We start from the raw sequence: 25,937 nt of genomic DNA, 5'->3' as shown, positions 1-25,937 counted from the left end.
AATAATAATTGGCATTCATATACAACTTTAAGGTTTGCAGAGCACTTTCCATAGATTAACTTATTTAAGCCTCACAACAATCCTGTGAGGTAGATATCGCAGATATTCTTATCCCCATTTTACTGATGAAGAAAAGGAACTTCAGAGAGGTCAATCAACAAAGCACTTAGCATGTGTCAGGAACCATGATAGATGCTAATGATACAAACACAAAAATAAAGCAGTCTCTCCCCTAAAATAGCTTGCATTTCTCCAGAAAAGCAAATATACACACATATAATTATATATAATATAAATACAAAGTAATTGGGGGGGACACTAGCAGCTTGGGAATGGAGATCAGAAAAAGCTTCATGTATAAGATGACATCTAAGCTAAGTTTGAAAGAAACAAGGGATACAAAAAGCAGAAGTGATGAAAAAGTGCATTACAGGCATGAGAGGACAGCCAGTGCAAAGGTATAAATATATAGTGTTGTATAAGGAACAGCAAGAAAAGCATAGTGCATGACAAGGTCAAGTGACTTTTCTCTGTTTATATAACTAGTAAGTATCAAAGGCAGAATTCAAAGCCATGTCTTTGACTTCAGTGCCAATGCTCGTCTTCTATGGCAAGCTGCTTCCTTCATATATATCAGAGAAGGACAAACTGTAGAACAGAGGATATTTCAAGAGGGTAAATGTTGCCTAGTAAGCCTGGCAGCTTTATGTAAACATCCTCCAAGCTCCTGTGATGTCTATAGATCACAGATAGATTCTGAATAATTTAGAGTGAAATTCTAATTAAAGCATGAAAATATAGTAAATTCGGGTCTGAAAGAGAAGTCAATAACTAGGATGAAATTCCTAGTGTACATGAAATGCCTTTTTGTAAAATACATGTAAGTTAATTTGTGTCCAAACAAACCTTGAGTAAAAAAATATATATATAAGCAGCAAAGAGAGACATACCTCCTTCTTCATCCGGTAATATTCATCAATGGCATATTGGTACTTTGGGGTGCTGATACCCAGAAGTGATGCAATCTTCTCTCCAAGAAAGTCACACACTGAGGGCACAAAGTTAAGATAGTAGAGAATTCTGAATAAAAGATTGAAATGACAACATTTAATTTTTAATTCAACAAACATTTATTATTTACTGTGCACAGAGTAGTAAATTAGGTGGGAAGGGAGGTAAATTATACCCACATGGAATTTATTTTCTAGTATGAGTAACCTTAATACGAGGTAAGTGGAAGGGGTGACATTTGAGTTTTTATTTAGAGGGTGGATTCAGGAAGTGGAGGGAGAGGGAAGGAATACTAGGAAGGAGAAATAAAATAATCAAAGACACCAACATGAGAAAATGTTGTTCCAGTGAGAGCTAGCAGTCCATTTTGGCTGTAGTGTTCCTCGTGCAATAGGAAACAAGTTTGAGAAGAGAAACAGCATGAATCATAGGACTTCAAGCTAAAAGAAACCTTCCATCATTTAGCCTAGCACCTTCATTTAGGAAACCCCAGTCCAGGCATGATAAAATTTATATTTAAGGAAAATTTTTTGGCTACAGCATGCAGGATGGGTAGAATGGGGAGAGTGGAAGCAGGAAATTATGTTAAGAGGCTATTGCTGAAGTCTAGTTGGGTGGTAATAAGGACCTATACCAGGTTGCTGTTAGTATGAATAGAAAGGAGGGATTAGATGGAGATTACATCCTTAGAATTCTGTACTAGAAATGAGAGGTGGAAGAAGAATCAAAGATAAAAGGAATTTTGAATATTGTAGACCAGGTGACATCATTGTTTAAGTAAGAAGGAAAAGTAGGTTTGAGGTATGCTGAAGTTGCGATGTTAATAGGACATCCAGGGAGCTATGTTGTGTAGAGTTGGAAATGTAAACCTCCATGAAGCTTGGGAAAGAGGTTACTGTTAAGATATTTAAGAGTCGGGGGCAGCTAGGTGGCGCAGTGGATAGAGCACTGGCCTTGGATTCAGGAGTACCTGAGTTCAAATCCAGCCTCAGACACTTAACACTTACTAGCTGTGTGACCCTGGGCAAGTCACTTGACCCCAATTGCCTCACTAAAAAAAAAAATTAAAATAAAAATTAAAAAAAAAAAAGATATTTAAGAGTCATTTGCACGGAAGTGTTATTACATGAAATAAGGATAAAAGAGATTACTAAGGGAGAGAATATAGTGAGAGTATAGAAAGAGCCAAGAATATAACCTTGGAGAAATCCCACCTTAAGGAACAGCAATAGGCTGAAGAATCGGGGGGGGGGGGGGGCGCGGGCAGAAGGAAAAGATGAGGGAATAGGAATAGAACCGGAAGAATGTGTTATCTTGGAATTTAAGGGAAAAGGCAGTATCCAAAAGGAAAGAGTAGTCATCAGTTATCAACTACTACAGAGAAATCAAAGAGGATATTTCAAAATTATCACTTTTCTAACCTTGATTTAAGTGTAATGTCAATGAAATATAATAGCTGATAAGAAAGTATAATGAGCATACAATTCAAATCCAGGAAGAGATGGAAAAACAAGAGCAATAGGGTCAAAATCCACAAAAAGTTGGCAGGGTTCATAAATGGAATGCCATATGGATATCATAGTGCATTATCAATTCTATAAGTTGATTGTTTAAAAATACAATAAAGCAAGCATTTATTAAATACATAGTATGTGTAAGGCAAGACGCTGGGAATAGAAAGACAAAACAAAGCCATCCCTGCCCTCAAAGAACTTTGTGTTCAATGGGGAATTGGGAGAGGGGACACAAAGTATACAGAAAGCAATACGAAATAATTAAGAGGTGGGAAACACTAATAGCCAGATGGAGCCTCTAGAATATTTAGATCCTTATAAGAGAAAAAAAGTACATTCCTGGCATGGGGACCAATCTATTCAAAGACTCCAAGATCAAAGATGGACTGCTCTATGTGGGAAGAGTAAGGAGGCCAGGATAGTTTGTAGACCGCTTGAAGGAGAGCAACATTTTAAAAAAAAAAAAAAAGGATGGAGCCAGACTGTGAAGCACTTTAAATGGCAAGCAGGGCATTTTTTATTTTACTCAAGTTGGAAATGAAAGTCACTGAAGATCCTTAGGGAGGAGCAGGTTTTAGGAATACCAGTTGGCGATTGTGTGGATGAGTGATGGACTAGAGAAAGGAAAGATCAGAATCAGGGAAACGAATCAGTCAATAAACATTAACTGTCTACTATGTGCCAAACACTGTGCTAGGTACTGAAGATACAAATACAAACGTGAAACAGCCTCTGCCCTCAAAAAACTTGCATTCTACTGGACCAATTACAAAAATACCCCCAGCTGAGATATCATTGGATCAGGCTAGATAAGCAAAAAACATAATACAGAGCAGAAGCCTAGTTTTTGGTAAAACAAGAATTTCAGTTGATAAAAGGACTGCCTTTTTTATAAGAACTCTTAAGAAAACTGGAAAACAGGTTGACAGAAATGAAATTTAGACCAATCACACTATATATATATATATAAATCCTTGTGACCTAAACATAATAAGTCACCATAAAAACATTAGAAAATAAAATGATTGTATAACTTTCATAATATGGCTAGGGATAGAATTCTTAAACCAGTTGGGGATAAAAAAGATTGTAAAAGCTAAAATACATAATTTTGGCTATATAAAATTAAATAGCTTTTGAACAAATAATATAAATATGAAATCAGAAGGGAAATGAAAGGATAGAAAAATATGTGCAATCAACATAACAAGGAAACTGATGTCCAAACTAGAAAACTGACAAGAATACATCAATTGATATTCCCCAATAGATAAGTGGTTAAAGGTTATTAGCAGTTTTCAAAATAACTGCAAATTATAAATGCCCACATGAAAACAAGTTACAAATCACTAATAGATAAACATAAACTAAAACAACTCAGAAGTCTTATCTCACACCAAGCAAATTGGGCAAAGATGACTAAAAAATGGCAAAAGTCACTACCAGAGAGGCTATGGGAAATGAGGAACATTAAGGCACTATTGGTAGAGCTGTGAAAAGTCTAACCATTCTAGACAATAGTTTGAAATTACGCAAAGTGATTATACTGTGCATAACCAGCAATTCTATTGGGGAAATGTCCCAAGGAAATAAAAAACAAAAACAAAGCACTAATACATATCAAAATATTAATAGTAGTAAAGAATTGTATAAAAAGTGGGTGGCAATCAGTAGGAAATCACTAGAAAGGTATGAGATAAATGAAAAGGAATATCATTATGTAGTAAGAAATGATGACTAATATGAACTTAGAGAAACATGTGAAGATTTTTTTAAATGACACAAAGTAAAACAGGCAACACCAAGAAAACAATATATACAATTACCAGAATAATATGAACAAAAATAGCTGTAAATGAAATTGAACTTTGAATAACTGAAAAATCAATGAAGATCTTGGAGTCAGATAATGAGATATAGGTTCCTTGGTCCCCCATTATGGAATAGAGGTGGGGAGTTACTAAGACATAATACTGTACAAATTTTTTAATATAGTCATTATATTGGGTGTATTTGCTTAATTATTTTTCTTTGTCATAAGAGAGGTGATATGTTAAAACATGGGGCAGCAAAAAAAATATTCCAGTGAATCCAAGCAAAGATAAGAGTCTGCACCAGACTGGTGGCCATGAGTTGAGAGATGGAGATAGATGCAAGAAATATTGCAGGCACAGAAATAACAAGATGTGAAAACTAATTAGATGGAGAAAAATATGGAAGTGTGAAGAATGACTCCAAGGATGTGAAACTCAGTGAATAGGAGGAAATGAGAAGTCTGTTGGAAGGGTAGGTCTAGAGAGTAGGGAAAAAATTGATTTTGAAATGCCTTTGGATTGAGATGTCAATCAATAAGCATTTATTAAGTGCCTACTATGTTCCAGCCACTGGAGATTCAAAGACAAAATGAAACAGTCATTTTCAGGGAGGAGTGGACAGGTGGTCAACAGCTGGAATTCAATATTATATATATAATTTGGGGAGTCATCTTCATATAGATAGTAACTGAACCCATGAGAGTAAATGAGATCACCAAAATACAGAGTTTGGAAAGACAAGTCAAGACGGCCCTGAGCAGAATCTGATTCCTTCTAAATACTTGAAAATAAGGAACAGAATATGCATGATTTAGCAAATCAGACTGAGAAGAAAGAGTCAGAAAGGTAGGAAGAGAACCAGTGGGGTAACTGTGTCATGAAAGAGAAGAGAAAATATTCAGGAGGAGAATTGTGGCAAAAGGATCTCAAAAGACAAAAAGAATAAGGATTAAGAAAAAGCAAGCCAGTTTAGCATTGGCAAGTGAGGAAGTGATGGTAAGATGGAGGTATAGTATTGCAGTTTAAAGTTGTGGAAACAATAGGCAAGAGCTAGAGAGGAGTTGTTTTGATTCCATTCCCTTCCTTTGTTCATTGTACCTGTACTGCAGTTTACTAAATCAATGTTGCTAAGTCACCTGCTATTCACAGTACTCAAATATTAAAGCAATACCTGAAAGGGTTGATGTAGCAGCACGAAGCATGTAAAACCATAAGTAGGGGCCCCAGGGAAGTTTTGTCTGCAACAGCAAGAAGTCAAAATAATTTGTAGCAACATTCAATGTAACATTGTTACTGTGTATACAGCCCTCAAATCCCAATTAATTGTATTTGTTAAATGGACATAATACAGAACCTTTTTGGAGTTCCAGAGAAATCACTTTACAATTATAAGCACTTGACAGGAACTCAATAAATAAACTATTATTTATACAGCAGAGTCCCAAAATGTTAGAGTGGAAAGGGGCCTTAAAGTCAAGGAGCCCAAACCTTCCATTAAATTCACCGATGATTTTTTAAAATATATATACATCCAACTCAATTATTTAGTGAATAGCTGCAATTATTTCCTAGACCATTCCTTCTTTCATTTGTACCTACCTTTTGTTCATTTCATTGTTTTTAAGTATCCAGATAAGCACAATTTTAGAAATGGAAGGGACCTTGAGAGTCAAGTCAAATCAACAATCATTTATTAAATACCTACTATGTGCCAGGCATTGATATAAATGCTAGTGATACAAAGGCAAAAATAATTCCTGCTCTCAAAAGGAGCGCACAGTCTAATGGGGGACATAGCATGCAAACAAATATATACAAACAAGACACATACAGGTTAAACTGGAGATAATCTCAGAGGGAAAGAACACATTACAGAGGACTAAGAAAAACTTTTTGCAGAATATGGAACATTAGTTAAAGACTTGAAGGAAGCCAAGGAAAGCAGGAGATAGAGATAAGGAAGGAGACAATTCCAAGCATATCAGGGAGTTGAACCTTTTCATGATATAGATTAGAAAAACTGAAGCCTAGAGGGATTAGATGGTTTGTGTAAGGAACCAGGCTATGTAGCAAGCAGTTCAAACTTTTATTAAGTGTCTACATTTAAGTGTCCACTATTAAGCATGAAGAGATACAAATTTTAGATAAGACTCAGTCCCTGTCCTTAAGGACTTATAGACTGAATGTCAGTCTAGTAGAGAGATAAGGCACAAACACCAATAGCTATAATTTACACAATAAGAAAATTATAGAATTATAGAACAAAGTACTGTACCTGATCACTACCAACTGAGGATATCAGGAAAGGTGAAGGTGGAATTTAAGTTGGGCTACCCGAAATGGTCTTTCAGTCTATCCTTCCTCTTTGTTGATAATCTGTTTCTTACATCATCAAATAACCCTCCCCACTCTGCTTCCCAGAGAGCCATCCCACATAACAAAAAGTAGTTTTAGAGAGGAAAAAAATCAGCATAAACTGATCAACACATTGGAAAAGTCTGGAAAACATGCATTGTGTAACATTTGCTTTTGTTACATTTATTTTTGACTTTTTGGTAACTACAACATTGTGTATGTTTTCTTGGCTCTACTTATGCATCAGTTCCATGCTTCTCTGCATTCATCATACACATTGTTTCTTATAGCCCAGCAATATTCCATTATGTTCCTGTACCACAATTTGTTTAGCCATTCCCTAGTTGATGGGCATCTACTTTGTTTCCAATTCTTAGTTATTACAAAAAAGTACTACTACAAATATTTTGGGGATATAGGGAACTTTCTTTTTACCACTGGCTTCTTTAGAATATCAATACAGTAATGGAGTCTCTGGGTCAAAGGGTATGAACATTTTTAGTAATCTCATTTGCATAATTCCCAATTATTTTCCAAAATGGTTGTACCATTTCATAGCTCCACCAACAATGTATTAGTGTACCTATCATTCCACAACCCCTCCAACATTATTAGCATTTTGACCAATTTACAGGGTGTGAAGTAAAACCTTAGAATTGTTTTTATTTGCATTTCTCTAATTATTAGTGATCTAGAGTATTCTTTTATGTGACTGTGAATACTCTGCAATTCTTCGTTTGAGAACTGTTTGTTCACATCCTTTGACCTTTTATTGAATGGGGAATTATTAGTCATATATTTTTATTGTTTATATATCTTGAATAACAAAAACTCAGAGAAATTTGATACAAGGATTTTCCCCCCAATTTGACCACTTCTCTTCTTATCCTGTGTGCATTAATATTGTCTTTGCAGAAGCTCTTGTTTCAAGTAATCAAAATTATTTTTTATCTTTTGCCTCTATCTCATTTGGTTAAAAATATATCTCTTGGGCAGCTAGGTGGCGCAATGGATAGAGCACTGGCCCTGGATTCAGGAGGACCTGAGTTCAAATCCGACCTCAGACACTTGACCCTTACTAGCTGTGTGACCCTGGGCAAGTCACTTAACCCTCACCCTGCCCCCCCCCACAACAAACACACACAAAATAAATCTCTTACCCAGAGGTGAGAGAGGTATATGACTTGTTTCTCTTCTAATATTTTCTATTATGATCTTTAATATTAAGTCACATATCCATTTAGAATTTATTATGGAATATGGCATAAGGTGTTGGTTTAAGCCTAAGTTTCTACCAGACTACTTTCTAGTTTTTATCAAATAGAGAGTTTTTTCCTAGGTATCCACTAAGACATCTAGTTGCTAATGTTTGCAACATCAAAGTTTTAAACCTTGATGACTAGAAAGATGGCATTAGATTTAAGAGAAATAGAGAAGTTAGGAAAAGGGATAGGTTCAGGGAAAAAGATGAGTTCTGTTTTAGATATGATGACTTCAAGATGTCTACAGGATACCCAGTTCTAAATGCCTACTAGACAGTTGGTAATACAGGACTAGCACTCAGAAGATGGATGAGAGGTAGATATATAAATCTGGGAGTCATATGCAGAGAAGTAATTAAATCTATAGGTTCCAAGAAGATTAGAGACTATAGGGAGATGAAAAAAGACCCAGGACAGAGAAGCCACAATGAAACAGTAGGGGGAACATGTGTATGTATACACACACATATATGCATATCAGAAACAAGATGTTGAAAAAATGGGTCTTTTTATTTTCAGTTAGTTGGGAGTCATAATAACTTTGCAATTTCCTACAGATGAACCAGTCTGCTCTTCTATTCAATTTTAGGCCCACCTCATTGTCCGTGTACACTGTTTTTTTAAGAAAAATATGCTGATGAATGAGATCTATATATTTAGACATTAGACATTCTTCATCCATTTGTTTTTTCCTGTGAGGATAGTTAGCCCAAATTCTTTTGAGTCATTATGAATTTCATTTAGAAGGCTTTGATACAGACAATGCAACGTCTTCCATAAACAAGAGCATCAAGAGGATTTTTGATATGGGAAATCCCTCTTTGACTTGGACTCTACTCTTGATCCCCACTGTAACAGTGGTAAACACCTATGGCAGACATTTATTCTTGTTTTATGTCTCAATTTTTGTTGATAGAGAGTTGAGCAAGTAACCTTGTATAACTGATATGCTTGTGTAACAATTGGAATGACACCACCTGCTGGAGACTTACTGCAAGATGCTCCACCATGAGGAGAAGACATCTGAGGGCAAGACATGCGGCTCTTTGGTGTTAGGAAGTGATGTTTGCTTGTGGGAGGAAGAGGGGGCAAGGCTGGCGCTTTTGCTCTCTTTCGTCAGAACTCTGGTTGAGAGTGGAGCTAAAGATACATTCTCCCTTTGATAGATGAAACTAGGCTTTTTTCTCTCTCTTCACCAAATTCTTATTCTCCTTAATAAATGCTTAAAAGTCTAAACTCTTGCTAAAGCTTACAATTTATTGGCGACCACTCATTAGATATTTTAGCCCCTTACAGATGGCAACCATGAACCCCCCTTTGTTTCTTCAAGAAACAGTGTTTCCTTGATGAAACACTTGGAAGTGATGTTGGAAGTGATTTTAAGGTAGCACTTCATTCTACTAAATTAACTGTTCTTTTATAATCAACAAATTACAGATAATAGGGGAGTTTACATTACCTATATCTGTCAATTTAGTGATGGTTAAGACTTAGTCTACCATGGAATGTTACTAATGAAAATCTGTCTTTATTATCCTCATAAAAAATTAATATAGGGGAAGCTAGGTGGCTCAGTGGATAGAGTACCAGCCCTGGATTCAGGAAGACCTGAGTTCAAATCCAGCCTCAGACACTTGAGGTCACTGTGTGACCCTGGACAAGTCACTTAACCCCAACTGCCTCACTAAAAAAAAAATTTAATATAAATGCAAAAGTAGGTACAGATATGTAATTACTGATGTTTTCTCTAGCACCTTTCTTTGGCCATCCTGTAATAATGTGCAAGATTTTTTCCCCTACACCTTTGGTAGATACCTCTTTAATATATCTTGAGATGTCTCTTAATAAAGCTTGAGAATTTTTCAAATTTTTATTTCAAAGTAAAATTATAATTTTGTTTCAGTTAACACACCTGGTTTAACACTCTTCCTAGTGCCTCAATGCCCTCACATCTGTGTCACTGCCAGAACAGATTATATATATTTGATCTACTTCAGCATTTACTCATCTGTTTTCTTCAGTACCAAACCTATTTTCTCAATAAGGCAATCAAGGATTGTGATGTTAAGGGTCTGAACATGGAGGGAGCAGAGTGTTTCCCCGTATCTGATGGTGAAAACAAATTTGTTATAAAAGTCCTTACAAATATTTTCCATTTATTGTCTGTAAGATGTTCTCCCTTCCAATGTCATCCTTAAAGAACCATGGGATGACTTGACTTAATTAGGTGTCTTATTTAAAATTTTACTTAACTCCCAAAGGACTGGAATTTTAAAGTAATTCAAAGGACCAAGCTATATCAATTGATGCACTGTTTTGTTTTTCTCATCTATAAGGCAAAGAAAAAGAAGCAACAGAAGAAATTTTTTAATTTCAAAGTAAAATTATAATATTTTGTCTCAGTTAACACACCTGGTTTAACACTACTTCTAGTGTTAAACTTGTTTCTCTACCAGTGCCTTTTTCTGTTATGAGAGACAATGATACTTGTCACCCTCTACCATTCTTCTTCATACAGCTTCATGGAAAAAGTTTATATTCCAAATCAGTGTTGTCCTTGGTTGCCATCTCTACTTGGGAATAGCATTATTCAATGACTAAGGTGGTTTTTAGGCTCTTTTGGTCTCATTATGGAAATTAATTTATATTAGGTAGACTTCTGATTTGTTATGATTGATGTGAAAAGTTTTTTCTGCATTCATCTTCCTATTTTGGGTTAATAATTTGTTTAATTATGTCAGGTCAATAGACTAGCAAAAAATGCCAGAGGACTGATGGTAAAGTTTGTGATCCAACAGTTAGTGTGGACATTTGTTTTCCTTGATTATGTGTATTTCTTACAAAGGTTTTTTGTTTTCTTTTTCTTTTTACCAATGGGAGTGGGAGTGAGTAGGCAGAGGGGAAAAAAGAGACTACTTTAGGGCCGCCAAAACAAAACAAAATAAACACAGAGGGTCACTGAAGCATTTTTAAATTCACAGAAGAGAAGAGAAGTCTAGAAAGAATCACAGACAAGTAGCACAGCTTTGAAAGCAATATGTTGAATTTATTATATATTTAAAAAGAAAAGCAAGCTCTACATAAGAGAACTGCAATTTCTTGCACAATCCCTTTTCTATTCCATTATGTATGTGAAAATGCCTATTTCATTTGGTGTCTGTTAAATATTAAATATTGAGTACATCAGGTTGGAATTATTTTAAATGTACTCGATATCTTTTTATTTGTATTCTCCTCTAGTTTTATATTAATGTTTATCTTCTCTATAGAAAGTTGGTTGTCTTATTATACAGACAGGTATGATTCAGGTATTATTTCCACATCTATAAGAGTCATGGCCCATGTGTTAAAATACAACTTACTTCAATTTTTAGATGTTAGTGTTCACCATATCTACTTTTTTCTAATTCTTTTCTTGGAAAATTTTTGTGATATATAGATCTGAGGTATCTATGTAGTAGGCAAGCCCTAGGTCTCGGTCTCTCTCTCTCTCTCTCTCTCTCTCTCTCTCTCTCTCTCTCTCTCTCTCTCTCTCATCCTTTACTACTGAACCATATTAGTTTGGTAGTTCATAGGTGGTGCAGTGGATAGAGCACTGGCCCTGGAGAGGGGAGAATGTGAGTTCAAATCTGGCCTCAGATACTTGACATATTCTAGCTGTCTGATCCTGGACAAGTCACTTAATCCCTACTGCCTCAAATTTCCAGGGCCATCTCCAGTCATCCTGATGTGTATCTTACCACTGGAACCAGATGGCTCTGAAGGAGGCAGTGAGGCTGGTGACTTTGCACAGCCCTTCCTTACATAAATCCAATTCATTACAAGTCATGATATCTGTCATGGTCCTCTTTGAGAATGAAGGACAGGGGGCAGCTAGGTGGCATAGTGGATAAAGCACCGGCCCTGGATTCAGGAGGACCTGAGTTCAAATCCAGCCTCAGACACTTGACACTTACTAGCTGTGTGACCCTGGGCAAGTCACTTAACCCCCATTGTCCCGCCAAAAAAAAAAAAAGAGAGAGAGTATGAAGGACAAACAACAACTGAACCATATGTAATAGTTCAGTATTCCAACATATTTTTCCCTGTTTTCACCTATGCCCACTTTATACTGAAGACTTCAAGGATCAAAGTATACGCTGATTTAACTGTAGTCTTATAATAATGCTCTTTACCTTCTTTTTTTTAATCTGTTGCTTCCCACTTACCCTTCCTGCCTCCACCCCATCCTTGTAAAATAGCTACAGTCAATCAAAACAAACACTAATCATGTCTGAAAGCACATGCCTCATTCCACACCTCTAGAAAACCACAATTCTGCCAAGAGGCAGGAGGCATACTTCACCAGTCTTCAGAAGTCATGACTGAACATTGCAATGATAAGAGCTTAACAAGCTCTTCAAGAATTGCTCTACCTCTTCGTCTGCAATAAGAATAGCATGTAAGCTAAAATTATTTTCACAGTGGTCTTTTGAGAAATACTTATAAGCAATTGTTCTGGCATGTACATGGGTCAGGCCAGTCCGCTAAAGGTTAGGGGCAATACTGAAACAAAATGAGACATTCTTAGGTCACTCAAACAATTAATAAAAGATGTACATAGTTATAGTAGGTGGATATTCAACAAGGATAGGCATTAAGAACACCTTGAATTGATTCACCTGATCAAGGTTCTCTTGCCTGAGTTGCCATTCATGATTAACTAGGTAAGTAACAGAGAAGGAGCCTCAGTTCCTTGACACTGTTTTGTAATCAGGCAACTAGGAAAGTAATATCAATAGTTTCATGATCCAACCAAATCTCAAAGTTGGTCTCAATACCTTTTAGCCTATATTAAAGCTAGCCTAACTTGCATGAGGACAAGGGGTCAGGCTTTGCTCTTACAATAGCAATGCAATACAGAAAGACTAAATATCCCATGAAAAGATGCTTTTAGTTGGTGATACCACCAATTCCTCCAACTCCTTTATCTGCTTCTCCAAGAAAATCTGTAAAGACATATTCCACTTAGCCAGTCTAAAAGATGGTTCATGTGGTTCTTGGCATTTGCTCCCTTCTTTTCTGCCATTATCACAGCAATAGCAGAAGTTGGGGTTGGTGGGGGTCACATAAAATTGAGAAGCATTTTATATTTTTGGCTCATCTATCATCTCCTGAGTTGTATGTCTGTGGAAAAAAAAATACCTCTTATTGGCTAAAAGTTCTAAGAAATTTTAAGACAAAAAAAATGTTTTAAACCCCACCATTCTTCTTAAACTAAAAGGTTCAAAACTTGTAATAAAGTGTTCAGTAGGCGACTTTCTAATGGCACTCAGAATATGCTTATTTAACTAGCCAAGAAATGGAGGAGTATCATTATAGGTGGAAGGCATTTTTGTTCAGTCGTTTTCAGTCATGTCTGACTCTTTGTGACTCCACTTGGGGTTTTCTTGGGAAAGATACTGGAGCAATTTGCTATTTCCTTCTCCAGTTCATTTTATAGTTGAAGAAACTGAGGTAAACAGGGTTAAGTGACTTGTTCAGGGTCACATAGCTAGCTAAATTAAGTGTCTGAGGCTGGATTTAAATTTAGGAAGATGAGTCTTCCTGACTCCAGGCCCAGTATTCTATCCACTGAGTCACCTAGCTTCGCAGGTGGGAGGCATAGGTAACTTTTTACAAAAATCTTTAAAGCCTTTTGAAACAGAAACCACACAGTAGATTAATTGTAGTTAAAATGTATCCTCAGCACCCTTTGGCACATAGTATACATGTAATAAATATTTATGAAATTACTGACAAAATGTCACTCGCTAAAGAAATAAGGAATATACTTTTTTCCTTTGTAGAGATGGGAAATTATGGGTGTGGAACATGGAATATACTGTCAAACTAAACTGAGATGTGTTGGTTAGTTTTGCTGAAGTACTATTTTTTCCCTTTTTAAAAATTCTTTGTTAAAAGGAATGGGGGGCGGGGCAGCTAGGTGGCACAGTGGATAGAGCACCGGCTCTGGAGTCAGGAATACCTGAGTTCAAATCTGGCCTCAGACACTTAACACTTACTAGCTGTGTGACCCTGGGCAAGTCACTTAACCCCAATTGCCTCACTAAAAAAAAAAAACAAAAACAAAACCCAAACCAAAATAAATAAAAGGAATGGTGGGGAGGGAAAAGGCATATATTTAGAAATAAATCAAATATACCAATAAAAATTACAAAAAGAAGTAAAATTCCACTTACTGAACAAAATTATTTGAGTAACTGGTGTTAAACCTTTAAGAATCCTAGGTGATGTTTAAAACTGAGCATTATTATAAAAACAACTCAGAATAAGAATAGAAGTGTTTTAAAATTTACCATATTCCTAAAGTGTACATTCAAAACAGCAAACTTTTTTTTTTTAGTGAGGCAATTGGGGTTAAGTGACTTGCCCAAGGGTCACACAGCTAGTAAGTGTTAAGTGTCTGAGGCCGGATTTGAACTCAGGTACTCCTGACTCCAGGGCCGGTGCTCTATTCACTGCGCTACCTAGCTGCCCCCAAAACAGCAAACTTCTAAAAACATTCAGTGCATCCATACTGTTTCAAATTAAATGGAGTCATTTGCTACTTCAGAGAGTCCTGAAAAAAATGTGAAGAGATGAATTTGGGATCTTTTAGCAAGCACATATATTTCTAAGTAATTTTTCTAAGGAAGGCAATTTAAAAAAACAAACAAGAAACATAATTGTTACCATTCCACTAGGGGCTTAATGAATTGAGAAATAATATACATAAACTTTTTGTGGGTAGTAAGCAGCTTTGTATCTGAATTCTGGAAACTGGAATTCTGCAAACTACTTAAAGCATGTTCTCCAACGTAAACCCTAAGTAATTTAACATTTTATAACAATCATTTAAAGAATTTGTTGATTTTATAAGTATCAGTTCTTGTAAACTTCATATATAGTATGGAAAAAAGGTAAAGGTAAATGAAGTTGTTTGTAGAATTTCTGTTAAATTTTTTTTTATTTATAAAAATTACAGTTCATGTTTATAAAGCAAATTGAGTGCTGGCAATGCATTTTCTTCATAATGATCCTATAAAGTAGAATCTCTTGAGAGGTTTGTTTTTGGTTTTTTCCATTCCTTTCATCAACAACACAAGCAAAGGAAATAGGAACAGCAGAGGCACATTCTTCTGGTCTAGTAATTCACCATCCTATCAGTTGGGCTGAAAAAATCAAGAAGGTCTTCATTTGGGATGTATCAAAAAAATCTCTCAAATAACCATTCTCAAATAGTCTCCCTTCAACAATTCATTACCCTCCCTCTTTACCCTTAAGTATAGAGGGTCCCCCCAAACTCTGTCCTGGGCCCTTTTCTTTCTCTGTCAAATACCTTGCCCAAACCTAAATAAGCTGTCATCTGTAGCTCTACCCATATTGACTTTCTACTTTGTAAAAAAACAAAAACGAAACAAAAAAACCCAGCAAATTAAGTTTACCTAATATGATCAATCCTTAAAAAAACACACACAACAAAACATTTTATTTATGCCTTTACAAAAGGAAAACAATTACACAAAAACCAACAGACAAAAATGTCAACACTAACAATGTATGCAACATTCTATTCCCGCAGCTCACAACTCACCAGAGAAATGTTTCTTCATCTGTTACTCAGAACTAAAACCGGTCACTGCAACTAATCTGAGTGTGGCAGTTCTTCATTTATGCATAACTAACCATATCACTCCCCTGCTAAATAAACTCCAGGGGCTCCTATCACCTCTAAGATCAAAAATAAAATAGTGTCTGGAATCAAAAATTCTTTACAACCTGGCCCCATCTTAACTTTCAAGACTTATTATTTACATATTATTCACCTTTGGGCACTTTGTAATGTTCTTTCCCTGTGTCTGGAATGTTTTCCCTCCTGGCTTCTGCCTCTTAAGTCTTCCTGGTCTCCTTCGAGTCTTAACTTGAACATCACCTTCTTCAGGAAGAGGCCTTTCCTGGTCTTGTATCTTCCTCCTCAAGGAGGTGTTTCATATGTGTTTTGCATAAGCCTGTATATGTCTATGGTTTTCTCCTGTTACAAAGTAAGCTCTTTGGGGGCAGGGGTTATTTGGTTTTTGTCTTTGAATCCCTCAGAATCCAGCATAGTGCTCAGAGAGAGATCTTGCAAGAAGGACAGAGAAGCAGGACTAAGACTAGCACACATGTTGGGCCATAATTGAGGCAAAATCCAGGAAACGGATTAGAGATCCTAACTGAATTCTGTTTGCTCCGCTCTTTTCAGGGGAAGTTCACTACTTCAACAATGTTTTCTACCTTCTTTCCCTAAGCCACTTTGTTCTCCTGCAAATTTTTTTTCCTCAAGAGCTCTAATTTCATTTTTTCCTCTGGCTTCATTTCTTCATACACTCATAAAAGTCCTTGTGGTCAAGTCAATTATTTTAAAGCTCTACTTGTACTTATGGAGTTCTCTTGGGCTTTTCCAAACCTGCTATATTTCTTCACAGTTATTCAGAGTTCTCTTCCATTTATTCACCCCTCCAATCTCGATTCCTGGATTGGGACTTTGTACCAGGGCCAAGCTCTGAACCTTCTACTCTGACTGTTCCTGCCCCTACTGTAATATGGATGCTGCTTCCTCTTCTACAGATTCACTACAGTTATAAATGGGGTAGCTGCTTCTTGGCTTTATGCTTTAGCCCTAGTTTAGAACAGGAAGCTGGTTTTTTAGACCTGGGATTGGGTCCAAGCCTCAACCACTGCTGAAATGCCTAGTTTCTGCCTCTGATTCCTGGTGGCCCATTACAGTGCTAGTTTCAGCCCATTCTCTGCCTCCACTTCACAGTCACTAACTAGGAAATGGGTTTGTCCCTTACAGAGGCCTTGAAAAGAAGCTTCAGGCTTCCTGGAGAGTTATGAGGAGCTTTCTCTGCCTCAACTTCTCCTTAATACCTGAGCCTGACCACTAAATATAGAAACCCCACATATTTCAGGCCTCATAGAGGGTTCTTCCCCCCTTCCCTCCCCGACTCTGCCTCCAAATTATGAAGGTATTGTGGTAAAAAGTACGCCAGTTTTTGAAGGACCACCCTTTCGGGGAGGAGACCGTGACGAAAGGCCGTGCATCTGCTAAGTTTTCCAGTCCGTCTGCTAAGCACTCCACTTCTGGGGTGCGAGCTTAAAAGGCAAGGAGGGAATGGAAGTGAATCTTTTTTCCGCTCTCCTCGTCCACTGGTTGCGCTGCACACACAGACACTGACTCAGGTTCGACTCTGCCCAGTTCTCTGTAACAGCACGCGCTTGACTCGGCTCTTAGCCCCAGAGGTGGCCTTGGGTTTTTGGTGAGTGCTATACGGAATATAGACTAAGCTTAGATCTAAAATTATTTGTTTGTATTTCTACTTTCCTATCTCTCTAATCAACATCACCTTGTAATTTCCAAACAATAAAAGCTCTAACTAAAGATCAGAGGCTTCTTCCACTTACTGGTCTGGGAGATAAATAAGGGAAAGGTTAAAGGGGAGTTTAATGCTCTTGTATCCAATTTTATATCTCACAGTATTGTGCTGATGAAAGCTGGCTCTATCTCTTGAGCAGTTCTAAGGTATTAGAGATCTTAACTTCAGGTCTCTTGGAAGGCTCCAAAACATGCATGAAAGGGCTGTAGGTGGAGTCATCTTTCTCTCCTGAACAATGACTTCTCAGGAGCTAACTTTATCTTGTTCTGGGTCTCTCCCAAGCCAGCAATATCCATCTTGCTTCTGGTCCCCTTAGTATATTCCCTCTAACCATTCTCTTATGAAGTCCTAGAGGAACCTTGGTTTTACATACTGATCACTGTTTCATCTGGTACCCTTTAAAAACTTTCCTAGACAATTTATTAGGGGAGGTGAGTCTATAATCTTTTCCATTATCTTTACCAAAAGTCAAGTTACGTTTTTTAAAAGCATACTCTACGCATAGTACTTTTGCTACCAGTATAACTTATTTTCCAACACAGAACTGTGTGTTGGATATTTGAGAGTGGTGATTCCTTTCAGGTATATGTTGGATTAGATGCAAAGAGGCCCCTTGCAAGTTTACAACTCTAGGATTCTACAAATGTTATTTTTTAATGTTTGTATTCCCAGGATCTAGCACAATGCCTTGCACATTTTTTTTTAATTTTTTTTTTTTAGTGAGGCAATTGGGGTTAAGTGACTTGCCCAGGGTCACACAGCTAGTAAGTGTGTGCTAAGTGTCTGAGGCCAGATTTGAACTCAGGTACTCCTGACTCCAGGGCCGGTGCTCTATCCACTGCGCCACCTAGCTGCCCCTTGCACATTTATTGAATTTTAGTTCAGGAGAACTATCCAGGATAAAATTTTCTCTATAACTGCTTTTACTGACTATCTTTGTTGCCAACTTAGATGACATGTGATTTTGAGGTAATCCCTGACCCACTAAAAGAAGCAGCCTTAGGGAAACCCAAATCTCCTGAGTCACCCTTTCAAAATAATAAAAGACACTAGCCAGTCTAAGTATTAATTACCTGGCAGTTCCCCAGGCACCCTCTCTATCCTTTTGAGCCTTCCCCTCCCCAACAAGAATCAGCTCCAGTCCCCAGATCCAAACTCCTCAGTCTCTCCCCACAATTCCAAGTCCTGCTCAACTCAGAGAAGCCAATAAAAAGCCACCAGACTTTACTGGTTTGGGTGCCATCCCTTCCCCAACAGACCTGACTGTTTCCATTTTCCATGTCTGTCCCTCTTATTGTGAATATGTCCCCTCAATAAAGCCAGCTGGCTTGCTTTATTTTTTCTGCCTCCTCGTGTGTTCCATGTTTCCTGTAGCACACTTTGGGATCCCTAATCTTACTGAACCTATATTAAGACAGGATGTTGTAAACTAGTTTCCAAAAAATGACTACTTGGAAAGACAATACTTATATGTACAAGTTCCAGTATGCTTGACTGTTTGATTTTTAAAAATATATTACTTTATAAGTACACCTTAATTTGGCAAAAAAACTTTTTTTTATCAAATTCAGTTTTGAGAAATAAAAAGATCTAAAAACTCTATATTCTAATAAAAAGTCTCTTAATCCCTAAAAACTGTATGACAATCACAATATATACATGACAAATAGGAATAATGATATTCATACTGTAATGATTGGAATGATGCCACCTACTGGAGACTTACTATAGGAAAACTCCACCATGAGGAGAATGCCTCAGAGGGAAAGGCCATGTGGCTTTTCCTTGGTGTCAGGAAGTGATGTTTGCTCATGGGTGCTGTCTATCAAGGCTACCGGCCAATCAACTTGAGGAGTCTCCTATTTTCTGGGAGGGGACAGGAAGGAGGAAGGAGGGCCTACACGGAGAGCTCTGTGTCTTTTTGGTTCCTGACTTCATGGTGATGGTGGTGGCGGCAGAGGACTTCACAGGAAAATTGAGGAAAGATAGGAATGCCAGGCTGTTGGAATTCTGTTCTCAATCTTTCTCTTTCTATCTTTCAATAAACCCTTAAAAACCTAAACTCATTTTATCAGTGATTTTAGTCAGTTTCCCTCAAAACTGGGGGAACAGATTAGAACCCACATTTAGAATCTTAAATTACACAATACCCAACATAAGCACTCCTTTCCAATAAGAAACTTTTCTCTCCCAGCTTGTTCTGGCTTTCTTCCTGCCCTCTATTTTATTTCTACCTATATCAACATACATTCTTAAGATATTATATCCTTCCCTACACAATTTCTTTTTTTTTCTCCAGTACCTATACTTGCTAAATCAGTATAGCCAACACTTAGTATATCCCTACAAAATATTTTTTGCTCTTGACCCCATTTTTCTACCTCCTTCAAGACCCTGAGCCAAGCATCATACTTTCTCTCTTCTGCTTCAATCTTTCCTCCTCTACACCTACAAATTTAAATAAATTCAACAAATATTTATTAAGAACCTACTATTTGCAAAGCACTATGCTAGGGACTGTAGATAAAAAGACAAAAATGAAACTGTCTTTGCCCTTAACTTAAAATCTACTGGAGGTTACATAATTCCACTCTTCACATCCATAAAATTTTAAACTACCTTTTCTCAAAATTCCATAGAATTCTTCTCCCCTTTTATTGTTAAACTTCTAGAAAAAATGATCTAGGGGCAGCTAGGTGGTGCAGTGGATAGAGCACTGGCCCTGGATTCAGGAGGACCTGAGTTCAAATCCAGCCTCAGACACTTGACACTTACTAGCTGTGTGACTCTGGGCAAGTCACTTAACCCCAATTGACTCACCAAAAACAAACAAACAAACAAAAAAGATCTATACAAAATAAATTTACTTAACACCTTATTCATTCTTTAACCCCTTACAAGTCGGTAAGGATCTTTGAGAGAAGAAATTGTCTTACCTAAACTTTTACCTCCTTCAGTGCCTAACATTACACACAATAGACAATTAATTATTTATTGTATTGTACTGCATTTGGCTTCTTTCATACTAAAAAACAGAACAGCCAGACACTCTTCAGGATTGCCAAATGCAATGGTTGCTCCCTTTACTAATCTTGCTTGACTAAAGGCTATCTCTAAAGGCTTTGATACTGCTAATCACATCCTCCCCTTTCCTGCGGTCTGTGCCCTACTGCTGCTTCTCTCGTCTCTATACCTAGCTTCTTACTTCAGTCTCTCAAATGTAAGCATTCCCTTAAGGCTGGTTCTTGGCTCTTATCTCTATCTTCACAGTCGCATACTTCCAAAGCTTCAAATGATCACCTTGACAAAAATTACTTTCAAATCTATATCTCCATTCAATAGTTCTCTCAAACCTCACTTGCAAATGCCCAATGATTACCTCTACCAGGATATCCCATCTCAAAACTAACATGTCCAAAATAAATTTACTTTTCCTTTAAAACCAAACCTACTCCTAACTACCTTATTTCTGTGTAAAGAATTAATTGTTATTTGAGGTTTTTATGCCTCGGTGCACACCAGCCTGGGGCTCCACAAACCGCACAGTGCTCCACCCACTGGTTGTAGCCATTGCCATGGCACTGCCACCTTGCGTCATCATCACTTGCCGACGCCTACATAGGCCTGGCAAAATTATAATGATTGGAAGCCTAGTGAGGGCAGTCATGTGATTGTCAGAGCGGCCAGCCAATTGGCTGGGGGCTGTGTGGAGTGTGCAGGGAGGAAGTAAGTTTTTTTTTTCTTTCTGGCATTCTGGCTGGAAGCTGGAAGGCGACAGGAGCTCTGCTGTGTATTCTCAGTTTGTATAATTTCCCTTTCCCCATTTTATTTCCTTTTCCTTGATCCTACTGATCCTGTTTATGGTGGGGGGTTTTTTAAGTTCGTTCTTGTTAAAATAAATCCTGTTCTGTTTTGAGGGAGGCTGCTGGTCTCCTTCCTTGCCCCAATATTGTGGTGAGCCACTTAGCTAACACTCCCCAATTAAAAATTGGTCCCCACAGTTTTTGGCAAGCCAACCATGATTTGATTAACCTAGTGAATTTCTTTACAGCTGTTAACTTCAAAATCATTTTCCCATCATTAAGGCCTCTCCCCTCTCTCATCCCCACATGTTCCTAAATCCTATTGGCACTATATATAAACAACTTAGGTAAATTTATAAATATATTTCAAAATTAGGCAACCTCTGCAAGGCACTGAGGGAACATGGGGCAGGTAAGTCAAACTACCACTACCACACTTCCTTCAAGATTCCATGGGGGGGAGGGGGGGGGGGAAACGCTAGGTGATGCAGTGGATAAAGCACCAGCCCGGGATTCAGAAGGACCTGAGTTCAAATCTGGCCCCAGACATCTGACGCTTACCAGCTGTGTGACCTTGGGCAAGTCACTTAACCCTCAATGCCCCCCCCACCCCGCCCCCCAAAAAAAGATTACAGAGATCCTGAACCCAAGGGTCTTAGGAACATTAGTCTCTCTCACACTAGACCAGACCTGTTTGGCAACATCTAGGGAAGCACCCATAGTGGAGATGCCTCTTGGCAATTGCTTCTGCTGGTGCTTTTGCAATCACAATTACTGAAGACCCAGAGGAGAAAGTTCTTGCCCCCAAAGGCTTTGGCACTGTCAAGTGGTTCAACATTAGAAACTGCTAAGATTTTATCAATGAAAATATGACATTTAAAATGCAGTAATATGCATTTTTGGTTTCTCTGCCACTACACCCTAAAAACCATGGAACTTTTCCACTTGATTTGAAGCTGAAATCTTCTATATGTGTTGTCTCCTCATTATAATTCTGAGTTTCTTGAGAGGAGGGGCTGATTTTATTTTCCATTTATTTCTAAAGCACTCTAGTAATTAAGTGTTTTTTTCATTCATTCAAAATTATAATAGAAAACATGTATTCCTAACTCAGGATGAAAAACTACAAAGATTTTCAATAGGCTGAAATATTCATAGTTCTTGATTATCAGAGGTGAATAAAATTTCTAGAGAAACTTTATAGAAACTAGTTCACTGTAAAGTCTACAACATAGATTCTGGAATTGGAAGATATATTAGAGATCATTATTTTAATGTTTCCCTACACAAACTACACTGGATCTGTAAAATAGCGAAAAATCTCTACTTTTGAGTACTCTGCCCTCTGTAGTTTTATCACAGAGGCTTTCTTCAAATCAAAGGGTAGGGGGGGCAGCTAGGTGGCCCAGTGGATAGAGCACCAGCCCTGGATTCAGGAGGACCTGAGTTCAAATCCAGAATCAGACACTTGACATTTACTAGCTGTGTGACCATGGGCAAGTCATTTAACCCCAATTGCCTCACAAAAAAACCCCAAACAAACAAAAAAACAAATCAAAGGGTAGGAGGACAGATCTGCTTTTAAATGAATACATTTTAAGTACTAAGAATGCTTGCTAGTAAAGGTAAAAATATGTCACAGATGAGAGCTGGTCCAACAAAACATATACAATTTTATTGTTTGGAAAGAGTTGAAGGTGTGCTGGATTTGAAGTCAAATCCATTTTGCCATTTACCAGCTGTGTGACCTTGGGCAAGTCATGTGGATTCTAGTCAAATGGATTCTCTCGGACCTAGTTTTCTCATCTGTAAAATGGATGAGTTGGACTAGATAGCCTTTATGGACCCTTGTAGCTCTCAATCTATGGTCCAAATGATCCTAAGGGGCCAAGTGATTGAGATAAATTCGGCAATTAATGAAAAGAAAGAAGTTAATCATAATCCTGTAAAAGGATCTCTCTGCTAATTACTCCTTCAGTTCATTATTCCTCCTCATAGGGCATAAAAGTGGAATAGAGACTTGTTTATTCAGGCTGGTTTACACTTATAATAAAGTAGTAATAGCTTGAGGTTGTATAGTAGATAGAACTGTGGGCCTAGAGTCAGAAAGACAAGTCTCAGACACTATTTGACTCAATTTCCTCAAATGCAAAACAGGGATAATAATAGCATCTACCTCCCAGCATTGTTGTGAGAATAAAACAAGTTATTTAGCACAATGCCTACCACATAGTACACCCTATATAAGTGAATTATTTAGTAACATTATTATTACATACACTATTATTACATGGTCACTATCATTACTATTACACACAAACAGGCAGAGAGACAAAAGGACTATAATACCTATTATCTCACATCAAAAATATTTCAAACCAAAAAACAGCTTGGCATAGTTGTTAGCAGAGGGTTTCATATTAATCAAACCACTAGTTATTTGATTTTCCAGTAAGATAGTTGAAAAAGAACCTTTGATATTAATATTGCTACACATAAAGTCTCCATATAGTAGGAAGCATATAAAACAACCTCTTAAACAGGTAAAATAACATTAATAACTGACTTTGCAAAATGTTTTATATTCACTTTCTCATTTGAGTCTCACAACAACCTTAAGAACTAAATTAGAGAGGTATTATTATCCCCATTTTTCAGAGAAGGAAACCAAGGCTCATAGAGGTTACGTTACTTTGCTAACTAAGTATCAAAGCAGGCACTCCTAGTACGACACTCTATTTACTGTGCTACACTGCCTCTCAAAATTACAAGTACACAGAGCCAAGAATATTAACAATGTCATTAATATTTATAAAATAAATGAGAATGGACTAGTTTTTCTTTCAAAGACCCCTGAAGGATATTTATCAGGGCAAAAGAAAGGTAATAAAAAAGAATAAATAACAAACCTACCGGATCAATAGTAGGTAAAAGATCTCTTTTCTCTTGACCATCGCTTTCATCTTCATCAGTGCTATATTCTTCCATGGTTTCACCACTGACAAAGTGAATGACCCGCCTTGGGATTTTCTTTTTTTTCCCTATGACACCCAGCTCTACATTTTCAAAGTTTCCATCACAACTCACTTGTACCTGTAACACATTATAGAAAAAAGGTAATTTTAAATGGGAGACTCTCTTGTGCCTGCGCTCTCTCTCTCTCTCTCTCTCTCTCTCTCTCTCTCTCTCTCTCTCTCTCCTCTTTCTTTAGCTATATCTTTGATTTCAAAGGTAATTTTTTGGAGATGTTTACTCTAAACTCACAATTTACCTCTTCAACAATGTCTCCCTTTGATAACTGAGAAATATCACCAAAATTGGACTACCCAATGTACAGGTTCACGATACAGCAAATCAATTATTTGTACAGCAAAATAAGAATCTTAGTTCAAAGAGGTTTACAGTGGTTATGAAACAAAAATATGGTGAACAAATCATATAAAATTCAGAACATTCTTTTAAACACTGATCGAGTAGCAAACAAATGGTACTGCAGTAAACCTGGGAGGAATAAAATATAGCTTGAACAACCACAACTTTCCAAAAGGATTAGGACATTATTAAAGAAAATGGACATCAAGGAAAATAATGAAAAAAAAATGCACAGGAAGGTGGGTTAGTTGTACCAAATCTGAAGCTCTACTATAAAGCGGCAGTCATCAAAATTATTTGGCACTGGCTGAGAAACAGAGTGGAGGATCAATGGAATAGGCTAGAAATAGGAGACACAGTAGTAAATGACTTTAGTAATGTACTGTTTGATAAACCCAAAGACTCCAGCTTCTGGGATAGGAACTCAGTATTTGACAAAAACTGCTGGGAAAACAGGAAGATAGTATGGCAGAAATTAGGCCAATATCTTACACCTTATACTAAAATAAGGTCAAAATGGGTACACGATTTAGGCATAAGAGGTGATACCATAGGTAAATTAGGAGAGGAAGGAATAGTCTACCTTTCAAATCTTTGGAAAGGAAAACAGTTTATGACCAAACAAGAGATAGAGAATATTATGAATTGCAAAATGGATGATTTTGATTACATTAAATTAAAAAGGTTTTGTACAAACAGAAGCAATGCATCCAAAATTAGAAGGGAGGCAGAAAGCTGGGAAACAATTTTTATGGCCAGTACTTCTGATAAAGGCCTCATTTCTAAAATATATAGGGAACTAAATCAAAGTTATAAGAATCTAAATCATTCCCCAATTGAGAAATGGTCAAAGGATATGAACAGGCATTTTTCTGATGAAGAAATCAAAGCTATCTATTCCCATATGAAAAAATGCTCTAAATCACTATTGATTAGAGAGATGCAAATTAAAACAACTCTGAGGTACCACCTGATACCTATCAGATTGGCTAAAATTACAGAAAAGGAAAATAATAAATGTTGGAGAAGCTGTGGAAAAATTGGAACACTAATGCATTGTTGGTGGAGCTATGAACTGATCCAACCATTCTGGAGAGCAATTTGGAATTATGCCCAAAGGGCTATAAAGCTGTGCGTACCCTTTGACCCAGCAATACCACTTTTGGGACTTCTTCCCAAAGAGATCATAAAAAAGGGAAAAGGACCCACATGTACAAAAATATTTATAGCTGCTCTTTTTGTGGTGGCAAGGAATTGGAAATTGAGGGGCTGCGCATCAATTGGGGAAGGGCTGAACAAGTTGTGGTATATGAATGCAGTAGAATACTGTTGTGCTGTAAGAAACGATGAGCAAGAGGAGTTCAGAGAA

The 25,937-nt window shown here is 37.2% G+C and overlaps 1 protein-coding gene across 1 annotated transcript in view; it reads right to left on the bottom strand.

The window, feature by feature from the left end:
• The window catches only part of FAM177A1 (family with sequence similarity 177 member A1), a 57,996-nt gene that overhangs the window by 18,043 nt on the left and 14,016 nt on the right, over nucleotides 1-25,937 (bottom strand). The window contains 3 exon segments of the mRNA XM_043980652.1: nucleotides 951-1,048; nucleotides 5,511-5,577; nucleotides 24,110-24,289. Coding sequence (XP_043836587.1) covers nucleotides 951-1,048; nucleotides 5,511-5,577; nucleotides 24,110-24,289 — 345 coding nt within the window.

This window comes from Dromiciops gliroides, chromosome 2, assembly GCF_019393635.1.
Source record: "Dromiciops gliroides isolate mDroGli1 chromosome 2, mDroGli1.pri, whole genome shotgun sequence".
NCBI classification, from domain to species: domain Eukaryota; kingdom Metazoa; phylum Chordata; class Mammalia; order Microbiotheria; family Microbiotheriidae; genus Dromiciops; species Dromiciops gliroides.
Note: the sequence above shows the minus strand (reverse complement) of the source record. Positions and strands in the feature narration are given on the sequence as shown.